This window comes from Genypterus blacodes, unplaced genomic scaffold, assembly GCF_046128005.1.
Source record: "Genypterus blacodes isolate CSIRO-AG114 ecotype Tasmania unplaced genomic scaffold, CSIRO-AGI_Gbla_v1 ptg000107l_1, whole genome shotgun sequence".
NCBI classification, from domain to species: Eukaryota; Metazoa; Chordata; class Actinopteri; order Ophidiiformes; family Ophidiidae; genus Genypterus; species Genypterus blacodes.
The window spans coordinates 1,213,001-1,234,374 of NW_027466911.1; the positions used below are offsets into that span (position 1 = coordinate 1,213,001).

General features: G+C 42.2%; 1 protein-coding gene across 1 annotated transcript; it reads left to right on the top strand.

Moving 5' to 3' along the window:
- Positions 1-7,716: 7,716 nt before the first annotated feature.
- On the top strand, positions 7,717-19,196 carry LOC143008803 (IgGFc-binding protein-like). The gene is made up of 17 exons (XM_076160724.1): positions 7,717-7,760; positions 8,796-10,139; positions 10,278-10,537; positions 10,747-11,326; positions 11,433-12,028; positions 12,133-12,700; positions 12,885-13,150; positions 13,246-13,587; positions 13,713-14,286; positions 14,400-14,599; positions 15,032-15,173; positions 15,264-15,592; positions 15,704-16,283; positions 16,379-16,977; positions 17,343-17,910; positions 18,036-18,628; positions 18,716-19,196. Exons 2-17 carry the CDS (start codon positions 8,843-8,845, stop codon positions 19,016-19,018), a joined length of 7,797 nt encoding a protein of 2,598 aa, XP_076016839.1. The 5' UTR covers positions 7,717-7,760; positions 8,796-8,842; the 3' UTR covers positions 19,019-19,196.
- The last annotated feature ends 2,178 nt before the right edge of the window (positions 19,197-21,374 follow it).

The following is a 21,374-nucleotide window of genomic DNA, read 5'->3' on the forward strand; positions in this document are numbered from 1 at the left end:
TAATGTCCAGAAGCTGATTTTACAATGTGAGGCTCTCAACCAAAAGTCCAAAAGTCATATCACTAATGTCGTTAATATTTGGAACAAGTTGTTTGAATGGTGTCTGTAGGTTGAAGTATGCAGAACTAGTTAGGTGACAAAAAACAGCGGAAGAAATTATAAAAATAAGTAAATAAATGCGCAGAAAAAAACTCAACTATTTCTTATGTTTCTAAAATATCTAACTATGTCGAAACTTGTGTTTTACTTAAATATATCAACATGTTCGATCAATAGATATAATACAATCGGCAAGGGTCATGCCTTTTTCTACCAATTGTACTTATAGATTGTAATCGGTATCTATTGATTCTTTGGAACAATACAAAAAATGTTTGAATTACAGTGTTGTATGCTTGTGATGTAGATCCATGTCTTGTGTGTCGTTAAATACACTTTTTTCACATTCTTCAAATGATTCTTTAAAGAATTGGATTTGTTAAACATATGATTTGTCTTCCACATCCAGTTTAGCCCCCGGCTTGCACTCGGGGGAAACAACAACTCTGACTAATGGCTAGACAGTGACACCAAATATATTGACTTACTACATCCTTTACAGTGGGAACATGCAAGGAAAGTCCTCTGTTCAGCCTGAAATGCCATTCTCTTACAATTGCCCCTATGCCAACATGCCATGGATTACGATCAAGATCTGAAAGCTTGGACCCGTTTCAAAGTTACTTGCAACTGTAGTTCTAGAGAAAATTGGCTAGTGCTTTTCAATCAGGGTATCAGACACACAAGCTGCATCCATTTCCCCTTGACAAGAGTCTAAAAGAAAAATCATGATCTTGTTTTGATATTTTTCTTCTGCAATGTAAAAACCTTCAATTGCTCATACATAATCAACGCCTGTGTTCTGCCTTCCTCAGATGAAGCTTCTTGTGAAGATTTGCACTGTGGTCACAATAGGAGTTGCAGTGGAAAGAGGAAAGCCACTCTGCTCTATGAAAAAGAATGTGCTTAGAATGGGGTGATTTTTACTACCGTACCATTGAAGGAAGAGTCTTTCCCCTATAAGAAGACTGTAACAACAAAACTGCAGTGGAGATTGTGAGGAGGGTTGCCACTGTCACCCTGGCTACGCCCTGAGTTAGGACCAGTGTGTCCTGCCTTCCGATTGTGGCTGCTTTGGCTGGCTTTGGCCACATCACCTTTGGTGGTTTGACTCGGCTTTACCACAGAGCTTGTACCTATGTAATATCATTCTTTTCTCTATAACCACAACTGGCTGGGTTCTTGCATGTGCCTCATGATCTTTTTTTTCTTTCTGTGTGTGTGAACCTAACATCACTTTGCCCCATTGTCGTATGACCACTTTTTCTCTCCTTGATGCCGTTTCAGTGGCTTATAGAAATGCTGCTTCTTTGGTGATGAAAAAACACATTCTAAAGGTAAAAAAAACCCTCACCCAACTAAACAATGGATTGTCGGTCTTTGTGAATGAAACAGCTGTATAGTGTGTGACTTGACACCTCTTTTCTTTACCCTCATTAAACAGGATGAAGAAGAATGTGAAGTCCTCTGGCCATCTTCTTATTGATAATTATGTTCTCCCTCTTAATTCTTGAACTCTTGGAAGCTGTTTCTCTAACATTCACTTTCGATCAATAGTACTCAAATTTACTCTAAATAAAGCATTTACTTGAACATTTCTCTGTATACATTACTTTACATTACGGTAATTTAGCAGACGCTTTTATCCAAAGCGACTTCCAATAACTGCGTTCAACATAGGTAGATAAAAGAACTTCAGGTCACAAGAAATCGTAAGAGCATTTCCTTCCAAAACCAACAGCTAAGAGCATAACTAGTGCTAGAGTAGGAGTGCAATAAGTGAGGTACCAAGATGAATGAGAAAAAAGGACAAATTAGAAAACAAGAAAAAAGGACAAATTAGAAAACATATAATCCCGTATAATCCCACGGGAAGTTCCTACTGTACACCCAGCCATTTTTGGAGAGGGATGCACATTAGGTAGATGAGGAAAAACTGCCAAGAAAACCTTAGAGAGCTTTGGGCTGAGTCTGGAATTTTCCTGATGTTGTGGGTCTGTAAAGCCCTTTGAGACATTGAATGATATTGAGCTCTAGAAATAAAATTGACTTGACATGACGATGCTGAGGTTGGAAACATGCGTATATGTAGCATGTAGAATTGAAGGAGCAGTTATCCCAAAATAGGCTTTCTCCTATGGTTGCCCTTCTCTTTTTATTCAACACCCATCTCCCAGAATTTCCATCTGAATGATTGTGAACATGTTTAGTTCTAGAGAATATTAGTTATTGCTTTTCAATCAGGACATCGAACGCACACGCTGCATCAGTTTCCCATATGCAAGAATCTAAAAGAAAGATTTGAGCATGTTTTGACGTTTTTTTTCTGCAATTGAGAAGCCTTAATTGCTCATACTTAATTATTGCCTCTGGTTCTTCTATTGTTCTTCGTTTTCATATGAAGCCTTTTGTGAAGAATTGCACTGTGGTCACAGCAGGAGTTGCATTGAAAAGGGAAAGCCACTCTGCTCTTTGAAAATGAATGAACCTCAGGGTCTATGTATAAAGTTTAACATCAAAAATAGTAATAATATTACAGCCTTCCTTTTTTCTCTCTATCTCTCTCTCCTTTCCCCCTCTTTCTGTATAAAAGAGGATCTTCAAAAAACCCTATAATCGTATGTGCAATGTTGTGTAAAATGTTTGCTTCAATAAAAACAAATAGCAAAAAAAAAAGAAAATGAATGATTAAAAAAAATTAATTTGCTGAGAATGAGGTGATTCTTACTACTACACCTTTGAAAGAAGAGCATTTGCCCAACAAGAAAGCTGTAACTACAAAACTGCAGTGGGGGAGGAGGGTTGCCAGTGTCACCCTGGCTACAGCCTGAGTGAGGACCAGTGTGTCCTGCCTTCTGATTGTGGCTGCTTGCATGAAGGACAGTATTACCCTGCTGTGTACTTCAAACAAATGCCTGCAGTGTAATTGTGAAAGAGGACACGTGACCTGCCATCCGGCAACCTGCATCCCCACAGAAAGCTGCACAATGAAGGATGGCCTTGCCCACTGTAAGCCTGTGGAGCATGGGGTGTGCCAAGTCATGGCAGGCTTTGGCTTAATCACCTATGATGGCTTGACTTTGCCTAACCAAGAAGCTTGTACCTATGTAGTATAAAAAAAACAGAAACAAAAAAACATGACTGGCTATGCACTGCTGCTTATTTTTAAGGAGGATGAGGACAAAAATGTTTAAGTAAAAGTTAGTAGGCTGGTTTTTCTGTGGCTTTACTTGGAAGTAGCCATTGGCCCTGGGAAACTGTGGAACATACAAGTATGTTTTTATGCGTTAAGATCTACCTGTTCTCTTGCTTCAGGTCAACAAGGAGGGACATTGCGTACCTTTTGACAGTGGTGCAGTTGAAGCATACCAAGTTGGCAGTGGCTTGGCAATCACAACAGTATCTGGGGTGAAAATTCAGTTGTCCTTCACCCAGCACCTCAGGTTATCAGTACCACAGGGATATGATGGAACAGCTTCAGACCTCTGCGGGAATTTCAACGGGGACAAAGCCGATGCCGATGTCGTGGCAGAAGCATGGCAGAGTTCCTGCACAGCTAGGCAGTTGTTGACACAGAACTGCATTGCAGTGAGACGTGTGGGAGAGCATGTGGAAATTGCAACGTGTCGCATGAGGCCTTGATCACATGGGGGGTGGAGTTCAATGTTTACAGAGAGATGTGTATTGGATCATTTTGTGCAGGGGCACGGCACATGGTGGCAACATGTCTATCACTGGAAGCATATGCTGCAGCTTGCCAGGAAAAGGGATTGTCTGTAGGTCCATGGAGGAAGAATACTCTTTGCTGTAAGGCAATCATTTTAGTCACAATTTCCATGAATGTATTATAAGACCCATCTTAAATAATTTGTATATACTCCAGCTCTCCAGTGTCCTGACCGCAGCAGCCCAAGTGGGTGTGTCGAGCCCAGCTCCAACTCATGCCCAGCTCTGCTGGATGTTCAGCAGCTGGCTGTTCAGAGGGCTGCCAGTGCCTCAATGTGAATGTGTTTGAAGAGGGCGAGTGTGTACCTAACAGTCGGTGTGGGTGTATTCTCGGCAGGGGTCCCCAATCTTTTTTTGGGGCCACGGACCGGCTTCATGTAAGACAAAGTTTTCAGGGACTGGCATTCAAGGGGGGTAGATAGATAGATGGATAAATACAATGATATGACTGGCAAAAAAACTATTATTGAACTAACAATTACGCTGAATTAATGGGAGCCCTGAGCTTGTGTGTCTGCAACGAGCCGGTCCAGGGTTAATGAGAGACAACACCCAGTGTGTGTTACTTATGTCCAGTCTACTCTCTCACTCTGTCATTGCAGAAAACCCTGCTTCACAAAGACAGGATTTTGGAAATGGAAGTAGAGTTTCCAGTGCTCATGGCTCTGTAAAGACTTTAGTTTAGTTTTGCTATCTTGTGGGCTTAATTTTGGGTTAAGTATCTCGTTACTGAGACAAACGTCTTAACATGTGTCAAGAGACACAGCCGCAGATGGATGGTTCCAGTCATTTTTTAATTAAAACTCTTAAAAAACATTTCAGCGATTATCTTCTTTCTGTGCAGCCTGGCATCAAATGACCCATGTACGGGTCCTCGAAAAGGTGGTTGGGGACCCCTGTTCCACAGGGTAAATACATCAACTTTAGTACATGATATCACTATCACCCTAAAGACTCTTGTAAATGTTTTTAAACAGAAAAAGATAAATAAAAACGCTGGTGCCATCCTCTAGGTTGTGCACTGTGTGAGGTGCATTCCAGGGTAGAATTGTGCAATGGGGATTGATACCTCCAGGTTTCCCCCCTGAGTGGGCAGCAACTGAGTTTTGAACCTGAGTTACCTGACTGACAACTGACAGTGTCCCTCTGTGATGAGATTGATGGCGAGTGGTTCATCTCCTACGATGGACCATGGGACACTTTTTTCCAGGGGTATTACTGTGTTTCATCCAAAATGGCACTGTGAAGGTAAAATTTGACTAGCTCTGAAGCCCACCAACTGATTGTAACCTACAGGTGAATGGACATTTTGTGTCCCTTTTTTAAGTTTTGCGATCGGAACTGTACCGTTCAAAGATTGCTAAAAGTGCCGGTATTTCTTTTATATGATTGGTTTTAATACCTAGTTTCAGACAAAGGGGGGGAAACATCAAAGAAATGCAATTTGATGCATATATAAAGCAGAATGCAAACCCCCAATCTTCCTCTCTGCAGTTTTCTCTGCCCTGTGATTTGAAATGTTTATGGACGATGTTGCCAATGTTGGGTGTGCCTCAACAAGAAAAGGGTGAAAAGGTCACGCACAGAGCATCTACCTTTACTTAACCAACTTTAATGTTGCCGAGCCAATAGGATTTTAACTTATTGTAAACCATCTCAATATTTCTTTTACCAGTTCTCTCGCTGTAAATATCAAAATATACTTGTGTGTGCCAAGTTATACACGAGTCATACATTATCAGATTACAAATGATGCACCCTTGAAAGACTTCTGTTTATTCTTGGATGATACAGAGAACTAACAGGAGCCACTTGTTTTTCTAACTGCTTCTGCTCTGTTAAATCAATATTTGTTCCATCTGTTCAATGGCATTATCCACCCTTTTTGCAAGCATTACAAGAGATATCTTTGTTTACAAGCATGGGTGGATATGATGTGCGGTATATTTTCCTTTACTTATGATGAAGAAAAATTAGAAACATCAAATTGTTAAAAGATGTCTATACTTGCTATTTGAAATTTGCAATTATTTCCTTTAACAAGTCTTGTGTGGAAACCTTACATTTTGATATACATTATTATACCAATGCATAATGTCACTTCACAGAACTGAGCCCTGCTTTGAAACCCAATGTAGACAAGTTGCATAATTGGTCACTTCAGTCCCACTTCAGTGAAATCTGTCTGCAAAACGTGGAACAGGTTACAGATGATTTCTTTATAATTTTTTTATATATGTATTTAATATTTATTACATGTTCACCTTGCCCATATAAAATGAATAACTATAATGTGGTTACACCAGAATATACAATACCCCCGGAATGTGGGTAAATACTCCTTCAAGACTGACCCATATCTCTGATATAACACATAGAATAGAATAGAATAGAATAGAATAGAATAGAATAGCTTATATTGTCATTGTATATGATAATACAACGAAATGCATTTGTGCTGTGCCTGAATCTTTGAACAGTAAAAATTAACAGCAACAAACAATAAATAAACATCTACTAATAAATAACAATAAATAAACAACACACAGTTCCATTCATACATTAAAACATAAGTAGTCCCACAGCTAAAGATGTCCCAATAGCTCAAGATGTCTCATATGACATGTCTCGACATCCCATATGACATCACAACATCACATAACATCACACATGACATATGACATCACATGACATCACATATGACATATGACGTCACATGACATCCGACATCCCACATGACATCGCGACATCCCACATGACATCATGACATCCCATATGACATCATGACATCACAACATCACACCCCAAATGACATCACATGTCCCTTGCCCCATATGACATCACATGACATCATAGCTGAAGATGCCCAATATGTCCCAATGTGTCCAAATTTTTTCCCAATATTGCAATTGCCTTTTGGGGTACTAATTTGTCTAATGTTTGATTTTGTTTAGCTCATTTATGGCCCTTACAAAGAAGCTGTTCTTCAGTCTGGTGGTGTGCGTGTTCAGTGATCTGTATCGCCTTCCAGAGGGTAACAGACAGAACAGGGAGTTACAAGGGTGGGATGCATCTTTCAGGATGGTGTTGGCCCTAGGGAGACAACGAGTCTTAAAAATGTCCTCCAGAGAGGGCAGGGGAGTCCAATTATTTTTCCTGCTGTTTTAACAGTCCTTTTGAGTTTTTGGCGATCTGCCTCAGTGCAGTTTGCATACCAAGCTGTCAGACAGTATGTTAGGACGCTTTCTATACAGCATTGGACATGCAAGGACATTGGAATTTCTACTTATTAAAATTAAAGACATAAAATGGCTTGTTTTGTGCAATCATGTAGACTTCATAACTATTGATAAACTATCTAAAATACTTATATTAACATTTTCTTTTTCCTGGTGTTCAGTATGATAAGGGTACCATATGCACAGTTTGTAATGCAACATTGTTGCATAGAAGTTTGATTGGAGGTAACATGAAACGGTGCATCTCCAAATATTTGCCTTTATGCTGGTGTGGAGAGACTCATCCGTCACCAGATACCTGGAAATAAATGTCAGAATACCATTTATTTGCACTTGGGTGTGTCAGATTAGAGTCAGTTATATACATCACCCTTATTGTCAACATGCTTCAATTTAATGCCAGGTTCAGCCCTAATTTGTTTTAGAGGAAGGGCCTATTTCCCTTACAGTATAAAGACATGCAGAACTGATGGAATTTCATCACAACTGCTCCTTACCAGGTAAGCACTCCTCACTCTTGAACCAATTATACTGATGTATGTCAGATTAATAAATTAATTTATGTTGTTTCAAACTTAGAATACATAATTTACTCTCTCTCTCTCTCTCTCTCTCTCTCTCTCTCTCTCTCTCTCTCTCTCTCTTTAGTCATGGGGCTGCAGGTGCTGGTTTGTGTTTTGACAGCTTTACTCGCCTGTAAGTGTTTATTTGTGATACTTCAATACAAGTTTTGAAGTCAAATACACATACCTGTCAAACGTTCTAATGTAATCCATCTGCTGTTTGGTTTGAGCATAGAGCAATTTTTTGCAAGTATTTTTATTGGAGAAAGCTTCTGACATAAGTGATTGTTTTTTTTCCACAGAGAGGGGAAAAAATTAATAGCGATAAGAAGGATGTGTGATAAACATGTGAATTAGGTAAAAAAGGAAACAAAGCATCGGTGACAACGTACAGCCAGATACACATGACAGGACAAAATAACCCTGGAGTTTCAAATGACATCAATCCTATAATTATGATGATATTATAGGTGCAACTTTTTCAGGATATCTTCATTCTGTCATTGCGACAGTCACCGAATGCAGCATGGAGCCATTTAAAAATGGAATCAACAAAATTAATAATTAGCATTAAAGCATTAAATTTAAAGCAATTTGTCAATCGCAACTTAATCACATGCAAGCATTGTTGTGCAGCCATAGTTGATGAATCAAAGATAATGTAATATAAAGAGAGCGAATTGTGAAAAGTGTTGCCCGATTCCGGGCTCCTCCTTTGCATCCTGTTGTTGAGCAAGACACTGAAGCATTAACTTTCATGATGTGCAGGGTGGCTGCTTATACAGTATGAATGGGTGACGATGAGGTACCCAAGCCCTTTAGATAAAAGTGCTATATAAGCACAGTCCATTTACATCTGTTTGCACAAGAGACTTATTAAGTATAAGTGAGACTTCAGTCGAGAAGAAAAGTAGAGAAAAAAGCATTCGTCCTTTCTTTTTAACTCTGAAATGAAGTTATTTTTCACTCGATGACTGCTTGGTGTTGTATTGTTTTTTAATATAAGCAAGAAAGAAAGGAAGGAATGTTCGGCCATCCATTATTTATATCGCTACCCGTATGGTTAAATATGTTTACCTATAAGTATGTGACAGCATATGTTTGGGGAGCTAAAACTTTTTTACATTGATTTTGCTGTCTTAAACCAATTCTTCCATTTTTCTTCCAGGCCCATCTAGTGCTGACTGGACAGGGAAGGAGTTTGCCCTTTCTTTCATGCAAAATTATGTTAGAAACTATGATACTCCTCACTTCCAGCTATTCATCCGAGCCCTCCAGACTGATGCTAAAGTAACAGTGAAAGTGCCTCCCTTAAACTTCACACAGGAGAAAACTCTGAAGGCTGGGGAAAAAGTCACCATCACTCTCCCCAATGCCGTTGAGCTATACGACAGCCAGAAGTCCGGCAATACTGTGCGCATTGAGGCCTCAGCCCATGTGGCTGTCACCTCGTACAATAGCAAACTGAATACAGGAGACATCTCTGTCATATATCCTATGAGCGAATGGGGCACAGAGTACTTTATCTTTACACCTAGTGGAACTACTAGTGGCACTTTTAAAGAGTTCTCTGTTACAAATGGAAAAGAGGCAAATAGAGTGGAAATTTTTCCACGTGGTAAAATCGAGTTCCAGAATAAAGAATATAAAAAGGATGAAAAAATGGTAATTGATCTTCAGCCCTATGAGAGTGTTCAGCTCCAGAGCAAGTCTGACCTTACTGGCACAAGAGTTTCCACCCAGCATCCAGTTGCTGTTTTCACAGGCCACAGTTGCACCACGTTCTTTGCTAAATGTAACCATGTGTATGAACAGTTACTGCCAGTAAGCAGATGGGGTAAAAACTTCATTGTGCCTCCCTTGAGCTTTGAAAGCAAATCATACAGCATCTCCATTCAGGCCTCCCAGCCCACTCAAGTCACTCTCAAAAATGCAAAGGAAGACGGAGATAAAGATAAAGTTCATAATTTAAGTAGAGGAGAAATAAAGGAGGTCAAAATCAAGAAATCAGGTGTTCTCTTTATTCAGGCTGATAATGGCATCCAAGTCCTCATGCTCTTCAAAGGCGTGAAGGACAAAGACAAGAAGGACAAAGACAAGAAGGACAAAGACAAGAAGGACAAAGACAAGGACAAAGACAAGAAGGACAAAGACAAGAAGGACAAAGACAAGGACAAAGACGAGGTCTACTATGACCCTTTCTTGATCACCATCCTACCCACTGACCGCTTCTGCTCCTCTTACGCCTTAGAGGCTCTGGATGGCTTTGAAAGCTGGGCCTTGGTTGTGGCAAAAACCAAGCAATTGGCAGAGTTGAAATTTGATACAAATCTGCCCCGCAATGTCCAATGGAAAAATGTTGAAGGGACAGATTTCTCCTGGGCCCAGATAAACTACCAAGCTAGCCAGGCTGGATACACCATTTCTAGCCCTGGTTCCCAATTTGCTGTTTATACAATGGGAGTCAGCCAAAGGAATGGCTATGGTGCCCCAGGGCAATGTATACAGCCAGGTATGAAGCACATAGCTGATTAAGAAATGCATTCATCAAATTATATGTACCAGACTGAAATTAAATAGACAATAATGTACATAAAACATTATCGCTGTGATCACAAGTGAGCACTGATTGTATAATCTGACTTTCCAGACATCCCTAAGTCTGGTATCTGCTGGGCCATGGGAGACCCTCACTACCAATCTTTTGATGGGCGACGCTTTAACTTCATGGGTACCTGCACTTACATCATTGCCAAGAACTGTGCAGCAGATGATAGTCTCCAAGCCTTTGAGATCCTTTCCCAAAATGAGAACAGAGGAAGCCTCCGTGTATCATATGTGGGCCTGGTCATAGTGAAAGTGTATGGCTTCACCATCACAGTTATGCGCTCAGAGACAGGTTTTGTGAGGGTAAGCCTTTCAATTCCTGTTGTTAAAACAGATAAAGAATTATTCTCTTTTATCTGTATTTGAATATCGCCTGGCTTCAATTTATTATCAAGTTTGTATATCAGTTTATTTGGTGTGGCGGTTTAAGGAAGTATATTTTACTAAATCCATAAAACTTGATGATTATTATAGCAGTGTATCTGTGTTGTCTTTTGCTCTCTTTTTCACAGATTAACAACAACTTGTGGAGTTTGCCAGTAACCTTGAACAATGACAAACTGACAATGTCTCAGAGCGGTCGCTCCGTGGTCATTGACACAGACTTTGGTCTGAAAGTTCGTTATGACTGGCAACACTCTCTGGTTGTCACTCTGAGCAGCCGATATGCTGGTAAGACATGCGGTCTCTGTGGCAATTTCAATGGTGATGCCAAAGATGACTTCATCACACCGGATGGCTCCCAGGCTGTTGGTGCTGTGGCCTTTGGGGTGAGCTGGAAAGTGCCAGGTCCGATCAAAGATGCTCGGTGTAGTGACCAGTGTGTGGGTGGGTGTGACCGCTGTGAACACAGACTGATGAAGAATTGGGAAGGTGACTCGTTCTGTGGTCTCATCACACTTGTGGTTAATGGGCCATTCAGCAAATGTCACGCCTCCATTGACCCTAATGTATACTTTGAGAACTGTAAATATGATGTATGCATGGGAGGTGGCCTTCAACACTTCCTTTGCAGCGCATTGGAGTCTTACGCTGAAGCCTGCCAGAGAGCTGACATCCATGTTGATGCTTGGAGAGAACATGCAAGATGCCGTAAGTGTTTCCAACCTATGAGCTGATGGCCCAAGCAATGAATTACATTTTTATTGTTGTTTTTTTTGCTAACATTTATCCAACTCCTTCTATTCTCTCTCTCCAGCTGTTAAGTGTCCAGCCAACAGTCACTATGAGCTGTGCGGCAATGCCTGTCCTGCAACTTGTTCTGATCCCAAAGCACCATCCAAATGCAAACAGGCCTGTGTGGAAACCTGCACCTGTAACGCAGGCTTTGCTCTGAGTGGAGGTCGGTGTGTGCCTGTTGCTCAGTGTGGTTGTACCTATGAGGGTCGATACATCCCTGCTGGACAAACCTTCTGGCCTGACAAAGACTGTAAATTGCAGTGTCACTGTAAGGCTGGAAATATATTGAAGTGCAACACTAATGGCTGTGGGAAAAATAAACAGTGCCAGGTGGTTGATGGAATTAGAAAGTGCCATCCACTCTCCTACAGCACTTGTCAGGCAACAGGTGACCCTCATTACAGGACTTTCGACAACAAGAAGTTTGACTTCCAGGGGACATGTGTGTACCAGCTGGTTGCACTGTGCAAAAAGAACCCTGACTTGGAATCTTTTGAGGTACTGGTGCAAAATGACAACAGGGGCAGGAAATCGGTTTCCATCACTAAGTTGGTGGAGATCAAGGTCTACTCTCTAAGCATTGTCATTACTAGGACACAAAAGGGTCAGATTTTGGTAAGAGCTGCTGTTTAAAATATAGTATACAGTAAATATGAACAGATTACAAACTCTACACTAAGTATCTCAGACATTTAATGCCATGTTTTTCCCACTTCCAGGTGGATGGTGAGCTGGTCAATCTGCCTGTCACCCTGAGTGAAGGAAAGGTGTCTGTGTATAGAAGTGGCTGGTATGCGGTGGTCAGAACAAAGTTTGGCCTGAGAGTCAGGTTTAACTGGGAGAATGCTGTGTTTGTGACACTGCCTAATACCTACATGGAGGCTGTTTGTGGCCTCTGTGGCAACTACAATGGGAAGGCTACGGACGATCTGATCCCTAAAAATGGCAACAGCTCTGTCTCACCAGCAAAGTTTGGTGCCAGCTGGCGAGTCACTGAGATCCCAGGCTGTGTTGAAGGCTGTAAAGGGGTGTGTCCTGATTGTGACCACAACCAGAAGATCATATATGAGACAGACCAGTATTGTGGTATCTTAAAGAACACCAAAGGGCCATTTCGCGATTGTCATGCTAAGGTGGACCCATCTGCTTTCTTTGATGATTGTGCTTATGATACATGTATGTATAAGGGCAGGAAGGATGTGCTCTGTCAGGCTATCGCATCGTACACATCTGCCTGCCAGGCTGCAGGGGCCAAGGTGTACAAATGGAGAACGGATCACTTCTGTGGTGAGAACTGCATCAATTGCATGAATAAACATATATACATGAATTGCATAGAAACAAGGTCTGATTGACTAAATATGACATTACAGAGCTAAAGTGCAACGTTTTTAATGAATGTAACTGCTCTGTGGCTCTCCTTTCAATGTATATCTTAAATATTATCGTGCCTCCCTTCCAATGTCTACAGCTGTGAAATGTAAAGCCCACAGCCACTACGAAGTGTGTGCCACTGCTTGTCCTGCCACTTGCCACAGTCTGGCCCCACCTCAAGATTGTGATAGCAATTGTGAAGAGGGCTGTGCCTGTGATGAGGGATACATCCTCAGTGGAGATCGCTGTGTCTCTTTTGCACAGTGTGGGTGCCTCTACAATGACCGCTACTACTACATCGGCCAAGTGTTCTATCCCAATGGGAATTGTCAGGAGAAGTGCATGTGCAACCAGGGCGGAGAGGTAATGGATGTGAAAAATTAAAAAGGTCAATTTAATACTGATTGATGAAAACTTGCGAAATAACAAGAAAGATTTCACTGTTCTACTTTCATTAGGTTGTGTGTGAGAAGTTCTCATGTGGCCCTCATGAGAAGTGTAAGGTGGAGAATGGCATCCAAAAATGCCACCCTGTTGGTAAGGGTGTTTGTCGTGCCTCTGGTGACCCCCATTATAGTACTTATGATGGGAAAAAATATGATTTCCAGGGCACCTGTACCTACACACTCTCCAAAACCTGTGGGCTGGAGGACACACACCTGGAGGCCTTCTCTGTTCAGGTGGAGAATGTGAAGTGGAACCGGATGATGAGAAACAAAGTGGTGTCTGTTACTAAGCTGGTTGCTGTGGAGGTCTTCGGATTCAAAGTCATCATGAGAAAGGGCATGTTTGGAGTCTTGGTGAGCAAAGACACTGTTTGAACCAAGCTCCATATTTGCAATACAGTGAAATACAGTTTAGAGAGCTTGACAAACACTTTAAATTTACATATTAAATGTAAATAATATTTGTTCCTTTTCTTTAGGTTAATGGAGTGTTTAACTTCCTTCCTCTTAACCTTAATAATGGTGCAGTGCGAGTCTATCAGCATGGCAGACGCTATGTCATCTCAACAAATTTCGGCCTACGTGTGACTTATGACCTGGTTTACCACGTTAGAGTGAAAGTACCTGGTAATTACCATGGAAAGGTTGAGGGCCTATGTGGCAACTTCAATGGTAACCCCATGGACGACTTCCAGGATCCTAATCATGAAGTTATCCAAAATGTGAATGCATTTGGGAAATCATGGCAGGTCACCACTGCCAACATTGTGTGTGACAATGGCTGCGAAGGGAACAACTGTCCCAACTGTGAACCAGCACAGAAGACTTTGTTTTCCAAGCCCACTTACTGCGGCATTGCTACAGTACCCAATGGTCCTTTTGCAGTATGCCATAGCAAATTGGACCCAAAGCTATACTTTAATGACTGTGTGTTTGATGTGTGTGCCTCCAATGGCGATGGAAAGGTCCTGTGTGACAGCATGGCAGCCTATGCCTTCAACTGTCACATGGCAGGAGTAGACGTCAAAAACTGGAGGACGGCTTCATTTTGTCGTAAGTGACAGTGTCTCTTACCGTAGCTGTTAGATGCCACTATTAGCATGTTCTTTTGTAATAAGCATGTTTTTTCCTCTTGTGCCCTTTTTTCTCTATCGTGATTTCCACAGCCATGAAATGCCCGGCCCATAGTCACTATGAGGTGTGCGCAGATGCCTGCTCTGCAGCCTGTGAAGGCCTCACAGGGATTATTGAATGCTCCACCAGTTGCACAGAAGGCTGTGAATGTGATGATGGCTTCTTATTCAATGGACAGATATGTGTTGAGGAAACGCAGTGTGGTTGTTATGATAACGGGAGGTCTTACAAGGTACAAATGAGCTGAACTATCCAAACATCAAATGAAACCAATATTTCCATTTATCATACTGCAAATAATAAAAGGGGTTTCTATTTTGTAATCTGTCCCAACGATGGTGCATTCTTCCACTGCTCTAGTGCTACTTTCTTTAATGTTTTTTATACAGCTTTTAAATAACAAAGCAACGCAAGCAATTACTCCAAGCAAAGTAATGCTGACAGTGATATGAAGTTGACTTTGCCTTTTTTACATTTAGTCGACATGAGCCAGTTGGAGCTTGAAAGTTTGAAAATTTGAAAATTTCCCCTGGAATGTATCAGCAATTTGTGTAAATTTGGTTTGTTGACCAGGTAGAATAAGCATAAAATAATCCCTACTTAACTTCTAGCTCTTGCTTTATATTGATTCCCCCTGTAAAATACGAATATTCTATGTTTCTAGCCTGGTGAAGTGGTGTATGATGATAACTGTAACAACAAGTGCACCTGCTACGCAGAGAAAGGCCTAGTCTGCGAAAGTCACTCCTGCCCCCCAAACACCACATGCACGGTCAGGAAAGGAATCAAAGCATGTTACAGTCCAGGTAAGATGGATACAGTATCAATTGATAAATGAATAAAAAGATGTTGAACTGCAATTATCCAATTTTGTCCCTATGTTTACCCTGTGTCAGATCCCTGTAAGGATGCCAAGTGTCGTGTCAAGGAGCAGTGCAAAGTTGAGAACAGCGAGGCTGTTTGTGTTCCTCTGTACATGGGCACCTGTTGGGCCTGGGGTGACCCCCACTTTCGCACATTTGATGGATACAACTTTGACTTCCAGGGAACCTGCAAGTATGTCATTTCTAAGACCTGTGGGAATGTGGATGGCCTTATTCCATTCACAATCACAGAGAGGAATGATAACCGAGGAAATAGAGCAGTTTCCTATGTCAGGGACGTCGATGTGTCAGTTTACGGGTTCACCATCACCATAATCAAAAACCAAGTTGGTCGAGTCAAGGTAAGAGTAAAATAACCAATCTCACTAGTTCAGCTGTGTTTGATCCATAGTGATTCATACATACACTGCATATAGTATATATTGTCCTGATCTTACCTGATCTTACCTCAGGTGAATGGAGAGATGCTGAATCTACCTGTGCATCTAGGTGAGGGTGAAGTGTCAGTGTCACAACGTGGTCACAGTGCGGTGGTAGTGACAAACTTTGGCCTAGTTGTCTCTTATAACTGGAATTCATATCTGATCATCAAGCTGCCCAGCAGTTACTTTGGCAGCGTCTGTGGTCTGTGTGGAAACTTTAATGGAAACAGAGGTGATGATCGCCAGAACCCAGCTGGCCAAGCTGTCGCCTCAGTGAGCGAGTGGACCATGAGCTGGAAAACACCTGACCAGGACAAGGACTCTCCATGTCGGGACATATGCGAGAAAAACTGTCCTACCTGTGATGATGACCACCGTAAGCTCTATCAGACTGAGGCCTCCTGTGGCGCCCTCACAGCCAAAACCAACAATGTGTTCAAGGCATGTATAGACAAACTGGATCCCCAGGCCTTCATGGAAGGCTGTGTGTACGACACATGTTTGAATCAAGGAGACAAGAAGATGGTGTGCCAGGCATTGGCCTCCTACAGTGAGCAGTGTCGGGATCAAGGAATAATAATCAGAAACTGGAGGACAAAGTTGGGATGCCGTAAGTATTTCATAGCAACTCACTTGCTTTGCCAAAGGCTTCAAATTAATACATTTCTTTTTTGGTTAATGCCATTGACATATTTTCTGCTCCAGCCATGAACTGTCAGCGTCACAGCCACTATGAGGCCTGTGCTAGCCCATGCCAGCCATCCTGTCCCTTCCCTGAGCAAAAGGAGCCCTGCACTCGTAACTGTGTGGAAACATGTGTGTGTGACAAGGGTTACGTCCTCAGTGCTGGTATGTGCGTGCCTGCTAAAACATGTGGCTGCTCCTACCAAGGTCGTTACTACAAGCCAGGTCAGCGTTTCTGGGCTGATGAGGTTTGTGGTCGCTTATGCCAGTGTGACACAACCCTGGGCATGGTGGCATGCCGTGAAGCTTCTTGCTCTGCCAAAGAGACCTGCAGCCTTGTGGATGGAGAACGTGCCTGCAGACCCATCTGTCATTCCACATGTGTAGCCTCAGGTGACCCACATTACCGGACCTTCGATAAAAAGAGGATTCATTTCCAGGGCACATGTGAATACCAGCTGGTGGCTCTGTGCTCTAATCGGCCTGGGCTAGAGCCGTTCAACATCACTGTGCAGAATGACAACCGTGGAAGCAAGGCTGTATCCTACACCAAAACTGTCAGTGTGACCATCTATGGGGTTACCATCACCATCAGCAGAGATTATCCCCTCAAGGTTCTGGTATGTGAACTAGAGTGATACGGGTAGTTTTAATGGCGTCGCACATCTTGCATCTTGTGCACATTGTGCAGAAAGTGATTAAGATGCAGGACATTGTTCCCACAATAAATAGATTGCAGGTTTCATACTCTGAGCCTAAATCAAATGAGCAGATAATTATTCCTTCTATCCTGCTAATTTGGCTATCTGCTTTGTTCACTCACACATATGTTTACGTAAAAAAATCTGAATTGAAATTTGATCAAAGCAGACTAGGTCAATTTTAGCCGTTAGTGTGCATTGGAATGGCTTTTTATAAAGAAAGCGGGATTATAAATGATTATCTAATCTATGAAATTTTCCCTCTCTTCTTTCCTGCTCTTTAGCTCAATGGGCAGCTGACCTCCTTACCATTGTATGTCAATGATGAGCTGGCTGTGAGTCGTGGTGGCAGGACAGCTGTAGTGAAGACAGCTGCTGGTATCACATTGACCTTTGATTGGCGAAGCAGGGTGACTGTCACTCTGCCTTGCAACTACCAGGACACAGTTTGTGGCCTGTGTGGCGACTACAACGGAACGCGACAGGATGACATGACAATGCAGAACGGCCAGCTCACCCGTGATGGCACCAAGCTGGGTGAGAGCTGGCAAGTGGGCCTGGTACCAGGCTGCTCATCAGAATGCCAGGGCCCATCGTGCCAAGACTGTTCAGACGCCCAGAAGAAAGTGTATGCTGCCACAAAGTACTGTGGAATTATTGCTGACACGTCAGGGCCTTTCAGAGACTGTCACAGCCAGGTGGACCCTGCTGCTTACCTTGAGGACTGCGTGTTTGATTCCTGCCATCATAATGGTCACCCTGACGCAGTTTGTGAGGCTATAGGAATCTATGCCTCTGCCTGTCAGAACCAAGGAATCACCATCAAATCCTGGAGAACTGATACTTTCTGTCGTAAGACTGTGTGTTTTTACTTAATGTGTCATGATATGAACCACCTTAACCTTTGGAATATAGTGTTATTACAATCCTAAAGAAAACATTAGTGGTTTATTCTTCTTGTCTCATTTGTACCACAGCAATGGAGTGTCCAGCTAACAGCCATTACACTCTGTGTGCCTCGGCCTTCCCTGCCACCTGTGCCAACTTGCCCGCCATTACCATAGGCCAAAAGCACTGTGCAGAGGCCTGCGAGTGTGGTGATGGCTACCTGCTGAGTGGGGATACCTGTGTGCCTGTGCGAGACTGTGGCTGCTCTTACATGGGTCAGTACTTTATGAAAGGGGAGGTTTTCTACCCAGGAGACAAGTGTGTGGAGAAGTGCATCTGTGGAGAGACTGGTGCTATGTCTTGCCAAAAAGCCACCTGCCACCCAGGGGAGATCTGCAAGCTTGTAAAGGGAGTTAAAGGCTGCCATCCAGAGGGGTACGGCAAGTGTAAGGCTTCAGGTGACCCCCATTACACATCCTTTGATGGACGGAAGTTTGATTTCCAAGGGACATGTGTCTATGTACTGGCCAAGGTTTGTGACGATGACGAAGGCCGCCTGATGCCGTTCAATGTAACCCAGGGGAATCAGAAGCATGGAAAAGTGTCTGTCACTAAGTCAATTGTTGTGTCAGTCTACGGCTATGTCATTTACATCAAGCATCAAATGGCAGGGAAAGTCACTGTGAGTTAAATGTCTTTCATCAGACTTGTGTTTATGTTTTCTGTGTTTTGTGATGCTGCTTCTGATTATCCTTCTTCCTCTGTCAAGGTGAATGATGAACTCCTCAACTTGCCTTTATCCCTTGATAATGGCCGTGTTACAGTAACCCAGGATGGTCACAAGATATTTGTCGAGACAGACTTTGGACTGACAGTCTTCTATGACACTGTTAGTTATGTCCAGGTGATTGTGCCTTCTACGTACCAGGGGAAAATGTGTGGCCTTTGTGGCAACTACAATGAGAAAGCTGGTGATGACCTTGGACTGCCTGATGGCAAACCAGCCAAGAACGCTTTGGAGTTTGGGCAGGCATGGGTGGTGGACATGCCTGGCAATGCATGCAAGGACTGATAATGTATTGGTCACATGGTATAGTGGACACATCTTTATATAAGAGGTGGTCATAAATGATATTCTCCGTCATACTGTAATTGATATGCTTAATTGATAAACAATGTGACGTATTGTGTATAATGGAGAGAAAATGACCACCCCATCATATTTGTGTCTTATTTATAAACAATCATTTACAAAGCAACCCTTTTCTGTGGTTTACTGTGCATGCATGCATGTGTGCGTGTGTGTGTGAGAGAGAGAGAGAGAGAGAGAGAGAGAGCGCGAGAGCGAGAGGGAGAGCCAGTGTTGTGACTTGTTTGCGTGTGTGGGGAGCAGCTCTCCTGTAGCAACAGCAGCTCTCCTGGGTAAGTGTGTTACACCACCACGTGAAAGTGATTTTATCGTCAACACAGTTGTTCTTCACTGAGGCATTGGTCATTGGCATCTGGACGTGGCCTTTTACCATGGTGAGTATGCACTTATATCCTATGTTCTAATTTATATCTAATGTAATTATTAGGGTGCAGTGAGAATGGTTACAACCAGCATGATATGAGGAGCAATCCTCCCGTCAGTGCTATAGGTTGATATCTTCTCCCTCTTTTCATTATTATTAGTCATATAGAGACTGCAGAGACGGATAAGAAAATTGTCAATCTTGTGGCGCAAGCTGAAAAGGTGTGAAGAGGAGATGGTGCAAAAAAATTAGTTTGTACAAACAAAATCTAAATTGTGTATTTTACGTATTTGTGTGTTTTTCCCGTTCATTCAAGCAACAGGTCTGTAGCTATCAAGCCGCAGCATCAACCTTCAGACTGTCATCAGGACTCAGTTGAAGAGACAAGATGGCCAGGGCTAGAAGTGCGACAAAGGGCAACTGCGACAATAAGGGTTTTTAGGGAAGTGTCTGTGCATACGACAGGGCAAGCATCCCTGTCACGGCTCCAATTTTACAATTAGGTGAGTCACTCTGTTTATTCAATGTGCTAGAGGACATATCTGGGTTGAAAAAGTAATGATACAAAAACAAAAATAGTCTGCATTCCTAACAGGTTGTTTAAGGCTGTGAAAAAGCAAAAAAAAAAAACCTGCCAAAAGCATTGCCAGGTAAGGTGACATAAATCGTGTTCTTTTCCATGGCATCTAGATACAGAAGTGTTTGCTCTGGCTAAATAGCACAACCCTTTTATCGCAAGTCAATAATATATTTTTCAGGAATCCACTTGTTTAATTTATCAGGCCAGCCCGCCCGTTTAACTTTGTCCTCAGGTTTAAACTTTTTCTGCGCGATATTTTTTCTATTTTAAAAGTACTGGAGGACCTCTATGCACCCGTTATTTTAAGAAATGTGTCTGTTAACAATTGTTTCTATCCTTTTCCTAAACATTTCTCTGAGTTTTGTACACCGCTCTTTGCGGTTTTGTTTTGTACAATGCGTTAAACACTGATTTGTCATTGTCTGTATTTACACTTTATTGATCTATGATAATTGTTATTATAAGCAGCCACACAATCTTGTCTTGTCTTGTCTCCTAAAACCCTCCACCACACTGGCTTTGTTTTTAATTTGATGTTTAAAAGGTATGAAGGACTGGTGATTTTAACAAAATGTGTGTATTTCCAGGTGGGTCAAACTGTGGTAAATATGATAGACTAAGTCTAAGTGTGTTTGCCAGGCCTCAGGGCTGATGAAGTTTGAGAGGTGTGTATTGTGAGGAACGGTGTCAAAGGTTGTCATGTCAGTCCTGCCGCCCACCTCACCTCCTTTGATGGCCTGTCGGGAGCAACAGGAGCTCGTGGGGCTTTTGAAGCAGCATCTCTGTGTGACAAGACTGCCAGTTTGTGGTTCCGTGTGGTTGTGGATGTCAGAGTCTGCAGAGAAGGTGCCAGTGTAGCCACCGTGCATGTGTTCTTCACGGAGACTGTTGTCACAGTCAACAACCAACATGTGACCTGGGTAAGAAAGGCTGAGAGGAATAAAGAATAAGCTACGTGTTAGGAAGAAAGTTTGGTTTTGCTGCTTTGAAGTCTTCAAGTGCCTGAAAGACTTAAATGCTTTAAATGCTTCAAGTGCCATCAAGAGTCTACTGTAAAACTATAAAACCATAAAAGTGTACTGTATAAATCCTGAAATAATGAAGCCTGTGTGAATGATTTTGGTCCCTGAATGAATGAAGTCGCAAGAAGTTTCATTGACAGCTCAAATCCTCTAAAGTGGCTGTGTGTTTGTAAACATAGGTGCAGCAATTCCTCACAGACACAGAGCTCAATCTGCCTGAAAATGCCTTGATACCACATGTCAAAAAAATGAATCTTACACAAAAACCACAAGTACTACTATAGGCAGAAGAACTTCCTCAGCGTATGATTT

Coding starts and splice junctions, on each gene's coding strand:
- LOC143008803 (XM_076160724.1), top strand. CDS start 8,843: ATGCAAAATTATGTTAGAAACTATGATACTCCTCACTTCCAGCTATTC. Junction 14,287..14,399: donor GAGGACGGCTTCATTTTGTC/GTAAGTGACAGT, acceptor TGATTTCCACAG/CCATGAAATGCCCGGCCCAT. Junction 15,593..15,703: donor ACCAAGTTGGTCGAGTCAAG/GTAAGAGTAAAA, acceptor ATCTTACCTCAG/GTGAATGGAGAGATGCTGAA.